General features: G+C 35.0%; 1 protein-coding gene across 10 annotated transcripts in view; it reads left to right on the top strand.

Moving 5' to 3' along the window:
- PACRG (parkin coregulated) overlaps window positions 1–21898 on the top strand; it is a 169816-nt gene that overhangs the window by 82173 nt on the left and 65745 nt on the right. For 9 of the 10 annotated variants that reach the window (XM_085541387.1, XM_085541390.1, XM_032443568.2 and 6 more), the window contains 2 exons: window positions 4843–5014; window positions 12469–12618. In XM_085541387.1, coding sequence (XP_085397513.1) covers window positions 4843–5014; window positions 12469–12618 — 322 coding nt within the window. The remainder of the gene's footprint in view (window positions 1–4842; window positions 5015–12468; window positions 12619–21898) is intronic. The other variant, XM_085541392.1, reaches the window with a different exon arrangement.

Here is a 21898-nt window from a genome sequence, read left to right as displayed (position 1 = left end):
TTATTTAGATTAGCTTCTGTGTGGCACAGTTCGCATTCACTGACATAGCTAACAAAATATTTCTTAAAATGTGATAGCTAGCTTGCATTTATAGGTGAGCTTGTAGGATGAGTAGGTTCAACTAATGCGGAAGGAAAGCTTTTTTCCCTAAAATCAGAAGGTACTTTAAAAGGGAATATTCAAGAATATTTCTGCTTTTCTCTTTCTACCAAGCTAGGAAACAGAGATGGGATAGTTAGAACTTTTCAACTGAAGGTGGTTTAGAACAGAAAAAAAAAAATTTTTAAAGGAACAATTATTTTACCAGAGAATCCATACAAAATCTTTACTATGCTCTAAAAAGTTCCTTTTTCTCCTTATCAAACTAAAACCTACAGTTTCTTCTTATACTTCTTTATTTTAGATAAAGGAATTAAATGAATGTATAAGCAGTCTGATACAGTGTTTCTGGGAGATCAAATCCAGGTTTTGGATAATTGTATCAAAGGAATACAGTGCTACATGGATAATAAATAAGATGGCAAATACAGTTTCTGTACATTAAATGCCATCTTCTAAAATTCATGTTTGTTTTATAGATTACCAGATTGCTTTAAATTTGTTTAAGAAAGGTCAATAATATGTTTCTTGTCAAACATCCATACCATAGCTATTTTGATTTCTCCATTTATAAGGTAGGCTATTCAGGGTGCTTGTTTTTTACTACTTACAGACTAAACTTGGGCTTCTTGTTATCTCAGCAGACTTTCCTCTCACTATTAGCTACTTCATAGGAATGACTTACAGGGAAAAAAAAATAAATCTGTAGATATCATGCTGTCGTTGGTTTCCTTCCATCTTGTGCTTCAGTGAATTATACATATTCATGAAATAAGTATGAACTGTATCTTGTTTGGTTTGAACCTAGGTAGCTCAAATGTCATGAAACAGTGGATTTTACTGATGCTTATGCAGTGATTTTCTTTGTCTGATCATATTTTATAGTAGCTTATTAATTCTTTTATTTGGCTTAATTGCTGAAAATTCAAATTCATGTTTCAACAAATTACCACTATATAGAAGTTCACTAATAATTATTTTGTGATCTTGTAAAATTCTTATTTGCAGCATTTTTGCTAGATGTGAATAAGTTTTGCCAAGAATTTAGTCTTTCATCAGCACTTTTTGTGGGTGCATGTGAACAACAGAAGAATTTTGTGGGTGTAAGCAGAAAAATCACATTTTTCTCTGAACAGCTGTATAATAGCCACTTTTAAAGGCTAAACAGTAAACACAGAAGGAAAGGGTTTCACACCATGGAATGTAAGACAAAATATTTCTGGGATCCATATTGTGGGAGTTATTATAGAGCACAAATCGCTAAGTAAAAATTTTCTGTATGCTTGGCCAGCTTCAAGAAATAAGACAAAGTCCTTTTCAGAGCCATACCAGTAGCTGTCCACCAATAGCTTTGGAACTAACTGAGAACCCACAAATGCTTTATTATCTAATGCTTGTAATACCAATATATTGTGGAGATTTTGGTTTCAAAAAAGAAAAGCTTTTGTATAATGAAAAAAATATATTTTTTAAAACCAAAAATTGTTCTGTCCTAAAAGTTAATATATCACTTCTAGTTTATGTAATGTTTGAATTGTAAGATTCAGTGTAGATTAAGGTTACGTTGTTAAATGACTAGCTATTATCACTGGGAAGACAAATTGAACAAGCTTTTCAATGTAAAAGCTTTCTTCAAGTCTGGTTCATAAAAGTCAGATTTTAAATGTAAAGAATAGCTGAGTGAAATTGCTCAGACTATCAGAAAATCTTTGAGTAAAAAAATGACTGCTGTTGCATGCAGAGAAGACAAGATGTTAATAAAGGGAGAAAGAAAAAAAAGAAAAAGAAGGATTCTATTGTATGTTTTGATCAGAGTAGTTGCAGAACCTTGTACAGTAACCTGACAAGGTAGTGTATTTCCCTGGAAATTGTTTGTAATTTTGAAAGAGTTGTCAAAAATCTATGTAAGAAATGGGTTTAGAAAAAGAAATAAATATGGATAAATAAAATGGAATAATATTCTGACAAAGGTGGTTTTCTTTGTAAAAAAAATAATAATAATAAAACATATATATATATTTCATTTTTACATCTAATGCTTTGCTCAGATGCAAGTAGTTGTAGATTTTGTTCTAAATTTTCTGAAAGCCAAACATTCAGCAATGAAACTGTAATCAGATAATTGTGTAAACTATAAATTTGAAGTTTGAAAGAGAAACACCAAAGGACAGAGGACAAGGAAAAATGTCCTCTTGCTCATCCTTTTTCATCAATATCTTTTTGACTAGCTGGCCATTTCTTCTTGATGCAAACTTCTCTCTGTAGTGAGGAATTTTGCTTCTGAATTAGGCTTGTAACCAAAAATTTGCAGTTGCTATTTTACCAGCTCACAAGCCTTATCCATAATGTACTGAGTGTCAAAAATTGTAAATACAGATAATATAAATATCTTCTGAATTTTATTTTTGTGGTTGCTTGGTATAGTTATTTTTGAATTTTCTCATTAATTGACAATGGGATATTGACTCTAAACATATATGGCAAGGGTGTTTTTCCTTGTGAAATTAAAAACAAACAAACAAATACGAAGATGATCAGGGGGCTGGAGCAACTCCCCTATGAGGACAGGCTGAGGGAGTTGGGTTTGTTCAGCCTGGAGAAGAGAAGGTTGCGGGGTGACCTCATTGCAGCCTTTCAGTACCTGAAGGGAACTTACTCCCAGGAGAGGAGTAAACTCTTCGAAAGGGCTGATAATAGCAGGACTAGGGGAAATGGTTTTAAGTTAAAAGAGGGAAGATTTAGGTTGGATGTTAGGGGGAAGTTCTTTACTAGGAGAGTGGTTAGGTCCTGGAACAGGCTGCCCAGTGAGGTTGTGGATGCCCCGTCCTTGGAGGTGTACAAGACCAGGCTGGACGAGGCCCTGGGCAACCTGATCTAGTAAATGTGTAAGTTTGGTGGCCCTGCCAGGCAGGGGGGTTAGAACTACATGATCCTTGAGGTCCCTTCCAACCCGGGTCATTCTGTGATTCTGTGATTCTGTGAAATACAGTGAATCCACCATATATGGTATTATAGAATCTCTGCTAGGAAATGTGGATTTTATTTTTTCCTTTCTCTGCATGGCTCACAACTGGAAATTGATTTTGTTCATTCTTAGGTAAATTGTTATAAAGCAGTAGTTCATTTTAGACTCTTGAGATGAACAGGCTCATGTGTGAGAGTATTTAAGTATGTAGTTGGCTCTGCATCTGCCAATAGTGAGATATTCACAGCAAATGTATCATCATAGTCTCATAATCTCGTGTGGGTTGGAAGGGACCTTAGAGATCATTGAGTCCAACCCCCAGGATTTGAGACTCCTGTGTAGCAGAGCGGCACTTCTACCACTTCTGCCACAGGGAGGATTTGAACCCATGGTCTACGGTGTTGCAACGTGGCATTCCTACCACTGCACCACCGGGGCACACAATGTAAAGGACTTACTTTCAAGAACTTCTTCCATTTTAATTTTCATTTATCATAAGTAGATCAGTTGCAGCATGAAAGGCTGAAGTGTTCTAGTCGGTAACTATGATGTGCAAGATCATGTCTGCTTATAGTCAAGCAGTGTGGGAAATGAATGACAGTGGCCAACAGGGAATGCACGTCTGGTATTTGCTTGACTTCCATGATTCAAGTGAGAATGATATTACTGGCCCTTAATCAAGTGATGGATATTGGTTTGCTTAACTTGACAATTTTTTCCATAGGGTGTTTTGAGCTTCAGCATAATCTGTGATAAAGCTTGTTAGATGTGAAGGAGGAAGTGCTTACCAAATTCCAAAATGCCATCTCGCTAGAAAAATAATGTAGCAGTTAAGCAATATTTTAAAGAAGTGGTTACCTAAAGAGATGTATTGGTCTCTCAGTAGTTTTGATGATCTTAAACTTTTCAGAGAAAATGCTTGGCTGTTGAGAACCAGTTAGCTATATTCAGAGCTCTAATAGGCTGAAAGCAAACAAATTCTTGTTCTCACTGCCTATTATAAGTGTATGTAACATTGGGATGATGGTGGGTAAAAAAAAGAACAAGTAAGTGCAAAATCCCTCACTTCGTAGATTAGTATTTGAGGGAGGTTCCTATTAGAAATAGGTACTTAATTTCTCTATACTTTTTCACAGTAGAGATCCATGAAATTTCCTTAGAATTCTGTTCTTGAAATGAGTAAAATTAAGTTAAAATTAAGTCAGTAGTCAAGGAAGTTGGATATTTATACAAATACTGGTATAATTCTGAATATTTTTTTTATTACAGGATTTTTTATTTTTTTTTTGGTCTTATTTGCTCTTTTGAGTGTCCAAGTGAACATACAGTGATCAGATCTTTCTGAAATAAACAGAACAAAATGTTCTGCTTGAATTAACAACATTGATTCCTGTGGGTGACTTGCAGAGTATGGTATATAATCAAAACTTTAAGGATTTGGTACTGACAAATCAGGAAGCTTTCAAATGCTATTTCAGATGGTTGAATCACTAGTTTCATCTAAACAACTCAGTTGAGTGGCAGCTGTTCAGAAAATATATGTGAGCATACTAATTTTCCTTCTGATTTTTACATCAAATATTTTGGTATTTCAGTATCTGCTGATATATCTATCTTGCTGGAGACTTAATGACACTCAATGATACTCTGCAGTGATATAAAATCAATTATTTTCTAAATATACTTATTAGATGCCATGAATTATCCATCAACCTGATAATATTGTATTTGTTTTTGGAAAATTGTATTCATTTATTTTATTTATTTTACATTTTCAGGTAGAAATTGAGAAGCTGGACTATCATTATTATCTGCCTTTGTTTTTTGATGGACTTTGTGAAATGACATTTCCATGTGAGTTTTTTGCTCGTCAAGGAATCCATGACATGCTGGAACACGGTGGAAACAAGATTCTTCCTGTCATTCCTCAGCTCATTATCCCAATAAAAAGTAGGTGAAGATGTGGGAGGAAAAAAAAAAAGCCACTAAAATCACATTTATATGGCATAGACTTTTGACAAGTTGCTAATTAAGCAGCAAAACATGACAGGCCGTAAATTTAATGTAGATTACTGCAAACTTGAGTAATTCGTAATTCGTAAGGCCAGAAGGTTTATGCCTTCTATCACATGGTAGATGCATTTCTCCAGAAAAATAGGCTGTCTGCAGTCTTTTTCTTATTACAATATGGCTCCTCGTCTTTGGAAATCTGAAGGGACATCTTTCTTACCTGATTTTTATGTATTTGTTATCTAAGTCTGTTGCTGTATAAAACAGTTCATCTGAGATGACCGGAGAATTCATCAGATGAAAATTACAGAATTATCTATTCTAATTTGTTTTTGTTTTGTTTTGTTTTGTTTTTGTAGAAATATACATTATGTAATCTTAGATGGAAAACCACTAAGAGTAAAACTTAATGTTTTGAAACATCTGTTCTTTCACGCATATTGTTTCATCCTTCCTGGTTCTTTAGATCTTGAACCAGAATCCTTCTCTAATTTGATAATATGATTCTTAAGCCTACATGTCACGCATATACTAATAAATCAGTGTCATGCTGCACTTCTCAGTGTGGGATCATGTCAGATTTGTTTTATTAGAAATGGAGTTTCAGCCCATGCTGATTTGTCCTCTCCAGAAAAATTCCTGGATATGGAACCATTACCCATTAGCAGTTTTGATGCAGCAACATTATTTCTTTTTACTTTTTTTGTTTGTTTGTTTGTTTGTTTTGTTTATTGAGAGAAAGAGAGAGAGAAAGAGTTTAATAGGTGAACTAATGTTAATGTGTGTCAGCTGGCTTCCATTTATTTTTCCAGTTGTCAACTATATAACCCTAGCACTAAGGAGCCATGTTGATCAAACTTGATTTCAATTTTATGATTGGTATCATTGCTCTACTTTGCCCTATTTTCTGTAGATGATTCAGCATCCATGCTAATGCAGAATAAAATAGAGTCATTTTCTTTGTATTACAGGATGAATTGTCAAGCAAAATTTTAGACAAGAGGATAAGGAATATTGTTTGACTTCTGATAATACTGATGTATTAATATTGGAAAGATCAGAATTGTTTTGTTTTATTCATTAGCTTTGTTCTCCTTTTAAAAGATCAATTATTGATGTCACTATCTCTGTCTTTCTGTAGAATGTCAAAAGGAGTGTATAATTCTAAAGAATGGTTACTCTGTAAGTGATAGTTGTGAAAGGTTATGGAAACAGCATCCTGTGTTTTTCTCTCTAAGACAGGAATCATGTCATTTCTTTAAATCTTTACTTTCAACACCACCTAAATAAATTTATAGTAGTATCTTTTTGAAATCTGAAATAGTTTCTTTGGAAAAGACTGCAAGTTTATGACGGCAGCTGCAGTTCAGATTTAAAAGTCTTGCTGAGACTAGAATCTAGCTTAGAAATAATTACCTAGAAGCTTTATCGGTTACACAGCTTTTAGCATTAGAAAAAGAGTGCTGGGTAAGGATATTTATATGGGTTTGATATATAGCCTTTTAAATTGAATCAGTATTTAAGATGCTGAAACCCATTCAGGAATGTGCTGGCTAAATTTAGTGGTTGGCTCTGTTTTATTTTACTGTACATTGGGTCACTGGCAATTTTTGTTGCTTTTGTTGCTGGGGAGGGGGAGTTTTTGTGATTTTTTTTTTTCTTTTTTCATATCTTCTGTATTATTTGTAAAGTGTGAAGAGTCTAAATAGCACCTAAGCATGACAAAGGCTTGCTCCTGAGTAAACCCATAATAATATGTTAAAAAGACATACACCATTTCAAGGAACCTAAAAGTGTATACCTCTAAGAGTTTCTGAAATTCTCTGTGCTCGTGTAATTTAACAGCGTAGTCAGAGCTGTATATTTTTGAGACTAAGCTCCATCCCCAATAAGCTCAGCTATGTTTTACACAGATTACTGTTTCTAAAGTGTTCCTCTGGGTGTGTTATATCTGATTAACCAGTCTTCTTTTAGACCACTACAATATTTCTACTGCGACCAAGAGCAAATCAATGGATTGTTAGGCAATATATATATATGATGGAGAGGAAGGGGATAAAAGAAAAATAGGAAGATAACTCTGCACATGAAGTGCTTTTTAAAGCAGTTTTCACTCCTGCTTTGTGTCAAAGAGAAATATTATCAGAAACTCTGAAAAAACATTTTGAATTAAATTAGATTTTTTTGTATTTTTAAAAGATTTAAGGAGAAATCTGTCAGCCTAACCAAGACAAACGATTTGTTTAATGTTCACACTTTTTGAATATTGTGTCTTAAAGATGAAAATGAAATTATTTAATAAATGTGTGGTTTACTCTAAGTCCTAATCACTTCTACAAATTTTCATCCAGTTATGCAAACAAGCAAAGGGAGATACCTGAAATCAACCAATACAGTTTCCTTCCTGAAAACACCTGAAATAATTCCTTACTTTTATTTGCAACCTTGACAGATGTTTGTTTTTAAGGAATTGAGAGGAAGAACAAAAAAAACCAAACAGATTGGAGATAATGATTTCTCAAAGAGAAAAGTATTCAAACTATACTCTGGTTTCTCAAAATAAGAATTCAAGTCATATTTTATTTTTCAGTGCCAAACCGTGATAAAGTTGTCTATAAACATTGTCACTGAATGATGTAAGAACAAAAAAAACAAATTACCTGGAACATCAAGCCTATAATGAGTCCAACTACAAATTAAAAAAAATTACTTAAATTAAAATTTAATTAATTTAAAAACTAAAAATTAAAAAATTGTGGAGTCTCCTTCTCTGGAAATATTGTAGACCCGCCTGGACGCCTACCTGTGCGACCTGGTGTAGGGAACCTTCTTTGGCAGGAGTTGGACTCAATGATCTCTGGAGGTCCCTTCCAACCACTATGATTCTGTGCTTCGTACTGTAAACAGACTAGGAAGGAGCCTAATTCTGCTTATCGCAAACTGTATCTGTAGCAGAAGGCAGAATAGAACCAAGATATACATCTCTGGGGTAGCAAGCAAAGCTGTCTATAAGAAACTGGAGCATTCCTTTATTTTTAGGGCCCAAAAGGGTCTGTCTGTACCCCATGTCTTTCAATAACACTTGATTTATTTTAAAACTGACTTGTGGCCTGATCTTATCTATAGGCAGCTAAGAATAGTCAGGAAAAGGCAGAGAGGAGGTGAGAGAGGGATGTTATATTGTTTGCTTGCTAACTGAATGCTCCTGTTCTAAATTCTTTATGGTCATTATGTGAATATAAAATTCCTTTTTATACTTTTATTTATTTGTTTATTTATTTTTTTGAGGCAACTTATGTTTACTAATATGTTTGCCATAATGAGATCAGAAAAGCCATGGTTCTTTATACTTGCTGTTCTTAGGTTTTTGGAGAATCCTGCAAAATTAACCAGATTTAACATGAGGTGCACAGGCAAAAACACACACTAAACAGGCGGGATGTTATTACTCTTTTATCTGGTATTACTATGAGCAACATCAGGGGCATCAAAGACAGTTTATGGAAGCACCTGCTTCCCTTCAAAGGCACCTATTGCTCTTCAGTAGCTGTAAGCATTTCATTTGTTTTTTTTTTGCTAAAGTCATGATTGAAAGAGCTTCCAAGACCTTGACATGCAAGCAACCAATTGTTTCATTTCTTTCACCTCCAGCTCATTGCAGTGTACTTTAGCTAATGCAATTGTTTGTGAATCTCACTTCCTGATGTATTCAAAGAAACCCAAACAAATGAATAAAAACAAAAACAAAAACACTCCAAACCTAAGATAATTTAAAAAAAAAAAAAAAAAAAAAAAAAAAGAAAGAAACATTTTCAGAGGGGAGTTACTTGTAAACTCAGATGATATCAATGGCCTAGTTTATAGCAGCTCTGTCAAAAATGAAAGAATAGTACGTGATAGCACAGAAATTGGAATAAGTAAGTAAGTAGAAATGATTAATAGAAACATCTTGTTATAGCTTTACTAATGAAGATAATGTGAAATTAAGCACGTAAGCAGCTTGGATTGCATAGTTGCCAGAGTATTTTGTTTTCTGTGTTGTGAATCCTAAAAAGGACATGTAGGAAATCTGAATCTAGGCCTAGAAGTCAAATAAAGCTCACGTTTGCACATTAAATGTAACTTAGATGGAAGTATCATTTTTACAGAGTTACAGGCAGCAATTCTCATCATCTATAGCCATTTATTGTTGCTCTCTTCCTAACCATGGTGGTCAAGTATTTCAAGAGCCATCAGTGAGAGACCTTGTCAAATATCTTCTGAAAGTCTCAGAAAAATGTATTGCCTGTCATTTTTTGTCCACATTCTTCTTCTTCAAGGATTTACAGTACATTCAGAACACTTTCTATTAATTTCTTTCAGTATAGATGCCAGCATTACTGGTCTTTGGTTCTGTAGATAGTTCCTGAAATCCTTTCTAAAGTGATTCACTGATGATGAAACTGTGTTCATTGAGAGGATGCTCAATACAGTTTAGTAGTTTTAAAGTGATTTGCTATATTCTTCTTCAGCGATATTAGGACTTCCATACCTTTTTGGTAACCTTCAGTTATCAGTGACATTACTCAGAATGTTGAGTTGTACTTATTTCTTAAACTACATTAAAATTTTATTCCTTTCACTCATGTGGGAGAATGGTCTGCAGTGATGGTACACACAGAAAATAATTATCAGATTTTTAAAAATAAGCATATGTTTGGAATTGATGTAGGGGCAGGAACTGTCTCTAATTAAATGTTTATACAGTGCCTAATATAATAAAGCCAGGAGTTGGTTGACTGTTATGCTTGGCATGGTCCAAATATTTAATAATAATAACAGTTCTGCAGTCAATTTGAACTTACTTTTGATATTTACAAGTGTTTTCCTAACACACACACTGCAGACTTATGCAAACTGAAGGACTTAAGGCTCAGGTTCTGCTGTCTGTTTGTTTCTACTATATCCTCCATTTTGGCACTCAAAATCTTGACCCAAATTCTGTTTCTTTGTTTTGGGTGTTACATGAGGGATGTGATAATGCTGTGTTAAGGGAGGTGTAGCAAGTAGCCAACAAATGTTGGCTGGAATGAAGGTGAAACAAGTGCCAATGTTACTATTTAAAGTTCCTGTAGGTATGCCTGTAGTACGCATCTAAGTTAGGTTATGTGAAAATGTTCTTCTGAATTCAGTATGCGTTTGGTTTGCTGTAAGAGCTGGGACTCCTTAGTCAGGAGTGAGAGACATAATTCATACTTTTGACTTTATTATGCAATTTTTACTGGCATAATCTCAGCTTCCACTCAAATTAGGGTTATCATCACATAAGACAAAGTCTGAAAAGGGGAACTGTGAAAACCTTTGGCAGCCAACACCTGCAGAGTTTGTTTCTTGAGGTGGTTGGATAGCCATTTCCATTTACATGGTACTCTCTGTATGCCTAAAAATATGGGGCCTTAACCTCTGGGCCAGCTTCTACAATCAGGAAAAGCCATTCTTGGAATTAGGTGCAGTTTATTGCTTAAGAATTAAGAATTTGTGATTTCTGCCATCGGTTGAGTTTTACAATAATTATTGTGCTGAAAAGTATACATGTTACTGATTATTTTCCTTTTTGTTCATTTAACTGGTATCTCCGGATATGACAGTTAAGTTATGAATAAACATAGAAGCTGCAAATTATATGCTTCCTCTTTCACTTCTTAAAGAAAACATACAATGTATGTTCCTCTTTAAGGGAGTATTTTCTTGCCTGGCATTTGGACCAAATCTTTAGAATCTTTCTGTGAGTCTCCCTTTACAGCAGCCCTAGAATGTGATTTGGAATAACTGATGTCTTTGCTGGGACTTAGTGGAAACAAGCTGGATTGATGGACTTTTTGTTCACATGTGAATATTCCCAGGAACATCATAAAACTGTGTGTAGCCTGATGAGTATGCTAGGAACCTGCAAATAAGAAATTAGAGTAGCCAGTCTGTAATTTCATTTAATGGCACTTCTTTACCATAGAATCACAGAATGATGTATTACGGTATCTTTGTACCTTGGGCTCCCGACCTTGGTTGCTCAACAGTAGTTTTAGCATGCTCTTCATAAGCATACAGAGTCATGATAGGAGAGTACTTACAAGCTGATTTTCAAGAGTTTTTTTCTATATATTTATTGCAAACAGCCTGCCTTGCCCTTGCTTCAGAGTTCTAGCTCTGATTTTTTAACACTCAAGAAGGCATAAGATAAGAAGCAGAACAGAGTGTGGCACAGTGTATTTATTTCAAGAGATGAAAAAAGTGATGTTCATCTTGTGTGAGGATACTATCTCATTTCCTATGGAACGAAATTCCAGTTCACTGCCAACACTTACTGTCAGAAATACTGAATGTCGTAACTTGATTTTGAGCAGGCAGTTCTTGAAGAAGTTCTTAGTAAGTTAATGCTCTTACAGTTTTGATTGCATTCTTTCCTATATATATATATATTTTTCCCCAATTGTTAATACTTACATCACATTGAATCACATATTTATATATTTTATGTTAGTAAAGCATGTATGGCAACGTTTGTTGCCAGCTGCATGATTATATATAAGGTCTTATATATATATAAGGTCTTGTAACTTGGGGGGTTTTGTATATATGTATGTATATGTGTATGTATATGCATATTTCTCAAGCAGAATGCATTTTTAATTACCAAAGAGACAATTGCTTTTAGTAGCCTCAAAAGTGAAGAGAAACAAAACGTATGTAGGAAATGTCTTAGCATCATACAATTAGAATCACTATGGTGAAAGCTAAGAGAAAAAAAAAAAAAAACAAGTAGTCAAGACAAAATCTTTCTTTTTTTTTCTTTTGTAATGTTTGTCTTCACATAAAAAGCCTACAAGTTTTTTTTCTGTGTTTTCTTCCTGTAAACATTTGCTTCATTGTACTGATTCTCAGAATAGTAGGAATTGTTAGTTGAATGAATAAAATGGTCATGAAATGAATGGGTACAAAAACACAAACAGTCTAATTGTGGCACTAGAATGTATCTGTTGTCAACCTTTGCAGGTTGTCTTGTGGTTGTACAGTTTCATTGGCCCCAAATGGTACTTATTGAACATTTATTTTTTATTTGTTTGGACCATGCCAGTATTACACAGGCAGCATGAGGGAATAATGAGCTGCATTCTTTGGGTTACTGAAGAGTCAGCACAAATTGTGGGAACAAATAACAATCAGACAAGGCAGTGTTTTATAACATCAGGACTGCAATCCATCTTTGGGGTCTTTCAAAACTGAGCTAATAAAGGCTCACTTACAATCCCCAGCAGAGCACAATTTAATTAAATTTGTCCATTAAAGTACTCCTCCCCCTCACTCTGCATTTTAGAAATTAATTCTGCTTTGTGACTGTTGTTCTTTCTACATCACAGATGCACTGAGCCTTCGTAACCGGCAGGTCCTCTGCATCACACTGAAAGTCCTCCAGCACCTGGTGTTATCAGCTGACATGGTGGGAGAAGCCTTAGTGCCCTATTATCGGCAACTCCTCCCAATCTTTAACATCTTTAAGAACATGAATGGTGAGTTATCCTAACAGACACTGAGTTGTCTTTCAACCCCTAAGGTAAAAAGGGGCTTGAGACAGGGTTAATTAACAGTGTAGTTAAGATTTATTGCTGTATATAAACTCAGATCCATTTGGAGCTCTAAATAATGTAAACCCTCCCCCTTTACTATTCCCTAAGGATGCACTGAAATTAACAATTTCATTTATTACTCCTAGCACGTACGGTTTAACTTTGTACAGAAGCACTGAAGCAGTTCCGTAATCTTCCAATAATTAAACTGTAAAGTTTTGTAAAAGTCTTGAATAAATTAATAAATTACAAAGGTTTTTCACTCCCTTAAATACTTCAATTCAGTCCACTTGTTTTGTTCAGTTCTACACTTTTCACAAGCAGCATTCACAACTTCCTGCAGACGTTGGAAGGAATAAAAATAAAAGGAGCAATCAAACTAATTAATTAGAGGGTCAAGATAACTCCTTGTATAAATCTTTCAAATTGCACGATGTCTAGCAAAGTAGTGAAGTTGTAAGTTACCATTTCTCACTTAGCAGGTTTTATTTGAAGAAATTTTGAACTATTTTGTATCTACGATTGAGAATGTTTCTTTGTCTCAATCAATCACCATCTTGCCAGTCTCAGTCTTTAAAAACTGTGATACTGAGAGCACCATGAATACTGTGTAATGTGAATGCATTTACGCTGTAATCACCAGGTAAAATCAATATGCTGTATCTTGCTTTCTCCAAATTACTCTTTAGGGTATTTTTCTGTAGTACCTCTATGCATACTATCCATACAATTATTTACCGTGGTATTGACTTTATGCTTATGTTATTCATATACAGCCCTCTAGGTCAAAAGGATGCAATTCCTCTCAGTACTGATGGTTGTTTCTTTCTTGAAATTCATGGCATTTTTACAGTTATCTACAAGACTGCTTCCTGTTTGCATTACCACTGAGTGTACTATCTTAAACTTACTCTTCTAATACCTTGGATAGAAAAATGCATATCCAAAGACTGACTTGAAGAATCAAATGAAATTTAGATTTTAGTTTCCTCTAAATGCATGTAGGTCTGTGACTATTAAAGTTAGTAAGAAACTTGCAACATGTGGAATTCTGTAAACAATATGTGATTCAGGTGACAACTGTGGTTTTAAAGTTGTGGGAGGAAAGGTTATGAGTAAACTCAGTAGGCTGAGTATAAGTGTGTTCAGTAAGGCTCATTGTGTATTAGAATATTTCCCCATCACAGATCAAATTTGACTATCCATCACGAAGAGAAGGTCTGTCAGTGGTTAGTAAATACACAATTTATGTTTTTCCAAGTTTCTACCTGAAGTAGAATAAGCATTCTCTTGAGTAGGCATGTCCCAGTGATTTCAGACAAATACAGGAAGCTAATGTGGACTTTGAGCTTAATAAAAACATAAAACATTTTCAGAACTTCCCCTGAGCTCTGATTTTGATGTGTTCAAAATAAAATGTATTTTCAAAACATGTGCATGTCATCCATGCTATGTATATTTGTATGCGTATCAGACTACACCAATTCTTCATATTTGGCATTTGTAAACTGAAAAACAAAAATAAGAAAACTAATAATTAGAAATTAATACATCTTATTAAATCATTACTTTCTCAGGAATAAGATTTGAAAGTTTGGTATTACCAGCAGGGCAATAGATAATATTTGCAAGGCATATCACATGAAACTATCCCACTTATTGAATATTTGCCTAATAACAGAGGAAAATTCTTCTGCTATTTCCATTCCCCTCAGAAAACTTATGTTTCTTTCATCTTTCACTGGGTCTTTAAAGAAACTGTGTTTTTCTATCTCCTTTCCATCTCCTGTATGCTTAATAGACAACTGAGGTACAAGCCTTTGCTCCCAGTTCTGAGTAAGGTTTAGAGTCGATTCAAGCTATTTTCTCCACTGCTTGTTCATACAGGTGGAAGATGGATTGAATGAGTGGATGCTCTTCTTAGCACTTTTAGTACTTTTCTGTGTAACTTAAAGAAAACATGTTGCATCTTCTAAGTGTTGTGTGTGTTGAGATCTATGAAGTCTGTCGCTGTGGAAATTTGTCCAGAAATAAGGTAGTTGTTAGGTGCCATGTTTTTGTCATTGCCACTTTGCTAGATCAATATCTGTCTTCTGGAAGGAGCTCTTTCCCAAATTCAAACACCATTCTCACACTAGACAGGCTTAAAGGCAAGAGAACATGGGGAAAAAAAAACAACAAACCGTCTTAATAAGACTTAGCCAGCATCAAATGAAACTACCTAGTGACCAATTCAAGACAAACTTAGCAAACCAAAAATCATGTAATATGTGACATCAGACTCTAGAACTGTTTATCCCAAATTCTTCAGATGATAAAAAATGTGGTGGAAGCTGAGAAATCATTTTGGTGAAATGCCAGATATGCTCATCCTGCACTCACGTTATCTAGTCATCTCATTTTGAGAGACACTCTTTTGGACTGGAGGGGTATCTGCTGTTATCTCAATCATCCATCCTTATAGTCTTCTTAAACTAGTACCTAGCAGACTTGCAAAAAATATACAAGTCCCACTGCTGAGTTTAGTTGCCTTAGGAATTATTTTCACAGTAAATGCATTTGATTTGAATTCATCCCAAAGTATTAAAAAAGCTTAGAAGTAAAACAGGGAAAAAATAAAAAATAAAAAAATAAATTTAAAAAAAAAACAAAAACATATTAAATTCAGTCTTAGGTTCAGCCTGACAGGCGCTTATCTCTCGCACTGTTCTTCAGCCACTGAAACTGGTAAATTAGTCATATATTACCTGAGCTTGAAATGTAATATTAGATTGAGAAATTGTCAGTCCAGTCCCACTTCAAGCTATGTTTTCCAACTTCCCATCTGTTTCCCAACACTGAGGCTACAGTTTCACAGTCAGCAACAGTACTGTTTAGTTGCCATTGCCTTCTGGGGCACTGATAAAGAAAAGTAAGTAGCTTTGATGACTCTCCCTGTAGGCAGCCATTTGGTATAGCTGACTGTGATTACCACTGCAGATTTTTACTGGATTAGTCAGGGAGGCTATGAGCTATGTAAATCCTCTTTTCTGGGATCTGAAGCCTTTGGTGTACAAGGATGGTATCTCTTCTCAGTGGTCTGTGGTGCTAGGACAAGGGGAAATGGCCATAAACTTGAGCTTAGGAAGTTCTGCACCAGTATGTGAAAGAAGTTCTTCACAGTAAGGGTGATGGAGCACTGGACCAGGCTGCCCAGGGGGGTTGCGGATGTTCCTTCTCTGGAGATACGCAAGACCTGTCTGTATGACTACTTGTGCTGCCTGCTGTAGGGGGCCTGCTTTGCAGGGGAGCTGGACTCAATGATCTCTGGAGGTCCCTTCCAACCACTGCAATTCTCTGCTTCTCTTGAAGTTTCACATATCGAAAAATAATTTTGATTTTATTTTCTGGAATTTTATGTCTATCTGTGACAACACAGTATTTATGGAATTGTTATTAATCAGCAAATTGAAATATGGCAAATACATACTATTATTAGAGTCCATGGGCCATGGATAGGAGATTGTCAGGCACGTGTTCAGAGTTATAGAAGTGGAAGAGGATATTGGTTCACTATGGGCAAATTCTGCCATTAACTATTAATTCCTATTTCTTGTTTACAGGTAACTTCAACGTTGAGATACTTTAAATAGAAAAAGCATATATGTTGATGAGAAATGAATTTAATGTTTTATTTAAAACAGCTAAAACATGCTCACCCATCCGAGTAATAAGATAAGGATAACAAGTCACTACACCTGCATTACAAATGCCAGGGAAAGTTCCAGGTCTCAGACGGCAGGTACCTAATGGTTTTGAAAGCCAGAGTGAGAAATCTCAATGAGCTTCTGAAGAGTCTGTGTAGTGAGCAAGAGGCTTTTTGGTGTGTAAAACGTGCTTGGTATGTCTGAACTTGTGCCCTCTCCAGATTTTAAGCCCTAGTCTCACGAGACATTTCTCTTCATTTGGGTCCCCAAACAGTCTGTGTCAAATCAGTGTGACTTAAAAGGAAAGTTTTCCTAGTGGTGATGTGGATGCCAGTGTTTTCAGTATTTGTGGAGAAAGCAAAAGCACCATCACCAAGTCTACAGTGTATTCTGAAAAAGGATTGAAGCCTTCGGTAAAAGCTCTTAGCTAAAGTCCTAACACTGGCAGGAGAGCAAATAGAATGGGTAATGTCTCGCTCCCAATGGAATACTACTGAAACACAGGAGTGGTTTGCCTAATCTCTGTGGACTAAGAAGAACCTAGCACCCTCTAAACAAGCTCTTCAGCATATGGACTGTTAAGCAAAAATGCTACTATATAATATGAGAAACAAAAAAGTTATCATACTGCTTACTAGGTCTATTATGTACCCTGTAATGCCCCTTCAGTTTATTAATTATAAGCACTCTAATGAAACTAATTTCAGTCTTCTGAAGAGGGAAGAAAAAAATCTGTAGAATCAAATGGAAATGCACTCCCCCCCCCCCCCCCCCCCCACCTCCCCCCCCCCCCCCCCCCCCCAAAAAAAACAGCTTTTATTTTCTAAGCCAGCTTTTAGAAATCTGTGAGGTATCTGAGGTAAACAGTTTCAGAACGTATTGAGTAATTTTGAGGAACAAAAAGGACTTTTCTGTGCCTGAAGTTTGCTGTTAGGTTGTGTGTATAGCAGAATACAGCCTGAAACACAAGCTTATTTATTATAAAGATTTAACAGCTAAGATCAGCAAACTTCTTGTTTAATTTGCCTGACTATTGAATGAAAATTTCATTCTGTCAAATCCAAGCAATCTTAACAGCTACACCACGTCAATTCATGTACACAAGTATTTTTTCGTGGAATCAATGTAAATTATTCACTAGTAATGAAAAGCAGCTTTTAGAGAATTGCAGATAAAATAATGGATGAAAACAAAATACTCTTATTATTTAGATACCTCAGGCAGAGAAGTATGGGGTGGCACTGCTCTGAAGGAATCTGTAGCGTGGTGATTTCATCTATGGCTTGTTTCAGTCACCAAAAGGCAAACAGTGATAGCAGATCAGACTGAAGCCCAAGCAGCTTGGCTGCAATAAAGGTGCTCTGACACTAACAGTAAGTTAAAGCTAAAATGAACTTTTGTCAGCCTCTGTGTAGCTAGTCAGTCATCTCAAATAAAATTTTAGAGATGTGACTGAGAATACCCAGTATAGCTGAGTTGCTGCATTCAGTGAAGTGTGAAGCCACAAAACAGAGTTAAAATGCCTGCTTTCCAGATCCCCCGAATTTCACTTAGGAAAAAACATTTTCTTATCTGAGAGATGTTTCACGCATTTTGGAGAACTCTTTTTACAAAATACAGTAGTGCTTCACAGACTCTAAAGAAAGAAGAGCTGTTTAATTGCAGAAGTAAGAGACTACAGTGTCCCCTGTATTGGAGCTGGAGTGTTCTCAAAAGTGCTTGTGAGTTCCAGAGGTGTTGATGGTCCTCAGAGTGGTTCGTGGTTATTAGTGAGAAACTTGCATCATCTTTTAATGTGATTGAATATGCTTTAAAGAAACGTTTTGTCTGCTTCCTTCTCTATGAGATCCCAAAGTGCTTTCATAAACATCATAATGTCAATCTTATTCTAAAATTCTTTACAGTTTACCAAATCTGTCTTCAGAAATTGTTCCACATTCTCTTCATTTCTCTTCTGAACTTTAAGGTTTTGGGTTATTCTTAGGCAACTGTCATGATTTCAAAAACATAAGAATGAAGACTCTGAAATGGCTTTAAAGAAACACACTTCAAAGAATAGGACCACCATGGGAATATAGAGCTTGAGTGGACAATTTTTTTTAATGTCTGTAGATTTTTACAATACATTCTCAGCAAAAGAGGATTCAGAATGTTCTGATTCATCACCACTTACAGAAAAAAACCTGTGATTTTCCCTAAAATGGAGTCTGCTGTGCCAGCAAATCACTTTATTAAACCTAAAGATTAATTGATTGCATTCCAAAAATTAATACTATTCTGGAGAGAAGCAAAAAAAAATGTGTTTATGCCACTACTACTTGAAATTAATAATATTATTTTAAATAAATTAAATTGCTAAGAATGTTTATTTAACTAATGCCGTTCACTGTTTTTTAATAACTCAGAACATTTTTCTTCTAAGAGATCAGCTGATGGTCTTCAATTTTTTTTTTAATGGTTTTTGTTTGTTTGTTTTTTGCCAAAAATCTTGTTATGAAAGTGAAAACAATGTGAAAATAATGTTTTTAAAATAGTAATTAAATATGGAATGGGAGTAATCTTCAACTGTTAACAAAAGCTGCTCATGTATTTCATTGTACACTAATCAGTCCCTGCTTGTTTCAGTCACCAGTACTGCTTAATGAGCTGCAGAAAATCCAATGGAATTCTGAAGTACTGAAATTAGAAGTTACTGAGACCCACCTATATCATTTTTTGCTTTAATACCTTCCTATGCAAAGCATGTTTGGTTGTTTATTTAAGCTGATGATATCACACACTGTTCATATATAATCAAAACCCTGTCAGATACTTTATAATACATTTGGAAAATTTTTATGCTTAGATCGTAATTGCTGGGTAATTTCTAATTACCATCTAATTTCTTAGCTGAAAAATACAGCATCAGTATGTGTAAAGTAAAACTGACTCAGCTGTGATTAGGCTGCTGTTATTAACACTTAGCACTTGCTTTTAATGTTTTAATAGCCTAATTATTCAATCATCTTGAATTATTGATAGAAGAAAAATGGAAAGCTCACAATGTTCAAGGAGTAATGTTTCTTTTATTTATTTTTTTTCCTTTTTCCAATTTTAATTTTTTTAGTATATTGACTGGAGGAAAGGAGAGTTATCTAGTGAGTGAAACACAAACATGAGAGTTAGGATTTCTGAATTAACAGCAAATTAGTGGGTAAATCCAATAGTACAAATGTTAAATTCATCCTGTGCCTCAGTGTATGCAGCTGTAAAATGATTATAACCTCAGAGATCTTGTATAACTCAATCAACATTTTCTTTTCAGAACTTTTTAAAGTTCCAGGGCAGTGAAACAGTATTTTCACCAAGTTAAGAATTAATATGCTTTGCTTTAATATTTTGTGGGATTTGTGCCCCTGTGGAAAATAATAACCTTTGGAAAGCATACATTAGAGGAAGAATGGGACATCCAGAACCAGATTTGTGCAGAATTACAATGGCATTTATAGGTCTGCCTTTTCTGCATGTTTATACCTTTCTGAATCAGTCCAGTTCTGATGAGGCTTTGAGCAATCTCTTCTATCAATCTAGCAGAAGGTATTCTCAGCTGTGTCAGGACGTTGGAACAAGATCATCTTTAAAATCTCTTCCAACTCACTTCATTCTATGATTCTAATATGAACAGATAAATACCTGATCTCAAAATGAGACAAGGAGATACTTAAGTTACCAGAGAAAACCATCTTTAGCATTCTTTGAGCAATATTGCATGCCTGCAACATTAAGCTCTAATGAAAGCAGAGTAGGTACTGCCATTTTCATTTGTTTTGCATTACTTAAATTTCTGTGTGTTTTTTGTTGTTTGTTTTCAACAATCAAAATCATGTACAGATTTACACAGTTCAACAGCCCACAGTTCTATACTGCTGTTTGGCTACATAAAGACTAGGCTTATACTTGCTTCATCTATAGTTTCTTCTTTGCGGGAAGGTCCTGAATTGCTTGATGAATCTAACCAAGCAATGGCATCTAGGTTAATGCAGAATAGCTTCAATTTATGCACAAAACTGCTTTTCATAGAATCACCTTGTTCAGCACATGCCCACATAATGGGATTGCAGCTCTACAGGTTCACAGTTATCCGGCGGCTCCATGTAGATAAGAACTGCACCATCCATACTGCAGTTCTCATTATAGCCTCTAAACTTTAGAGGAACGGAATTTCAGATTTGCATGTGCACTTCTTATTTTCAGTTGATTTCCTATAAGCAGCTCCCTCATGGACTTCCTTGACACCCTGCTGAGGTTCCTGATTTGGTTTGTATGGACTAGAGACACCTGTATTTGTTCTCTAGGTGTTAAGGCTTTCTTTGGATTTGTCTCTTACAATTAAGATAGAATGTTAAAAATCTGACTGCAGTGTTCCCATTTAGGAGTTATTTCCTTCTTCTTGGTAATTTATTTCTACATTTTTCATCTAATTAGATTGCATACACTGAGACTGAGAAGTGATTTTGTCAGTTGAACTGTCCCTATTCACTTCACTCAAAACTACTTTCAGATATGTATTAAATAACCTCAAGAAAATATTTATTTTTTGTATAATTTTTCTATTTTCATTTTTGTTTGCAAACAAAGGTGCTTAAGTTTGAAGGGATATGTGGTTTCAACTTGTCGCATTTATTAAAGTAACATTTTTTATTTTAAATTATACACCTGAAATGTTCAATTTTTAATTCTAAGTAAATTGTGTTTCTTTATTGTGGGTATTTTCAGTTTGTGTGCTCAGTTAAGATTTCTTTCTATTCTGAGAAGAGTATTTCTGTGAAAGTAGTTTGAAGTTACCAAAATCACAGAAATTGGATCTGTACCTGACTTTCTGCTTTTATATGAAACCAAACAGCAGGTAATGGGGAAAGAGGAACTTTGGAAGGAGAGTTTTCCTTGTGGCATCTTTCTCTTGCCCTCAAGGAAAATAGATTAAAGCCCCATGTAATGGAATGATACAAGGAGGTGTATAAATATTGCGTTGTGATTAAACCACCACAATACTCAGGTGATTAAAGTGCTTCAGGTCCTTCAGTTATTATTCTATTATATCATTTCATCTCATTTCAGGACATTGCTTTTTTCTTAGATTCTGAAGAACACTCTAGGCAACAAAGCTGATTTTCTGAGGCCCATAATAGTGAACTATTGATTCCTTTTTCTATATTGCACATCCATCATTTTCCTTTTTAGGTGTACCGAGAAAAACATGTATTCTTGTTATAATATCATATGGCCATCCAACATGCTGATGCGATTAATGTATGACAATCTCAGTTTCTTTTGCTGGACTGTAGTAATTGAACAGTATGTTTTTACTTTTCTGGTTTGCATATTAGGTAAACTAGATTTGATGTTTATGATCAGAGTATTTATATACTGATTTCTGCATCTCATCCATAAGCTCCTGCTTCAGATGGAAGTTACATTTTAGAAAAACATATACATATATGTATATACTCTTTTTACAATAGGACTTTCCATTTTTGCACCAAATTAGCTTCCCTCTT

Source organism: Coturnix japonica, chromosome 3, assembly GCF_054131305.1.
Source record: "Coturnix japonica strain WE chromosome 3, WE-NBRP24, whole genome shotgun sequence".
NCBI lineage: Eukaryota > Metazoa > Chordata > Aves > Galliformes > Phasianidae > Coturnix > Coturnix japonica.
The sequence above is the reverse complement of the archived record's forward strand: the minus strand, read 5'-3'. Positions and strand labels throughout refer to the sequence as shown.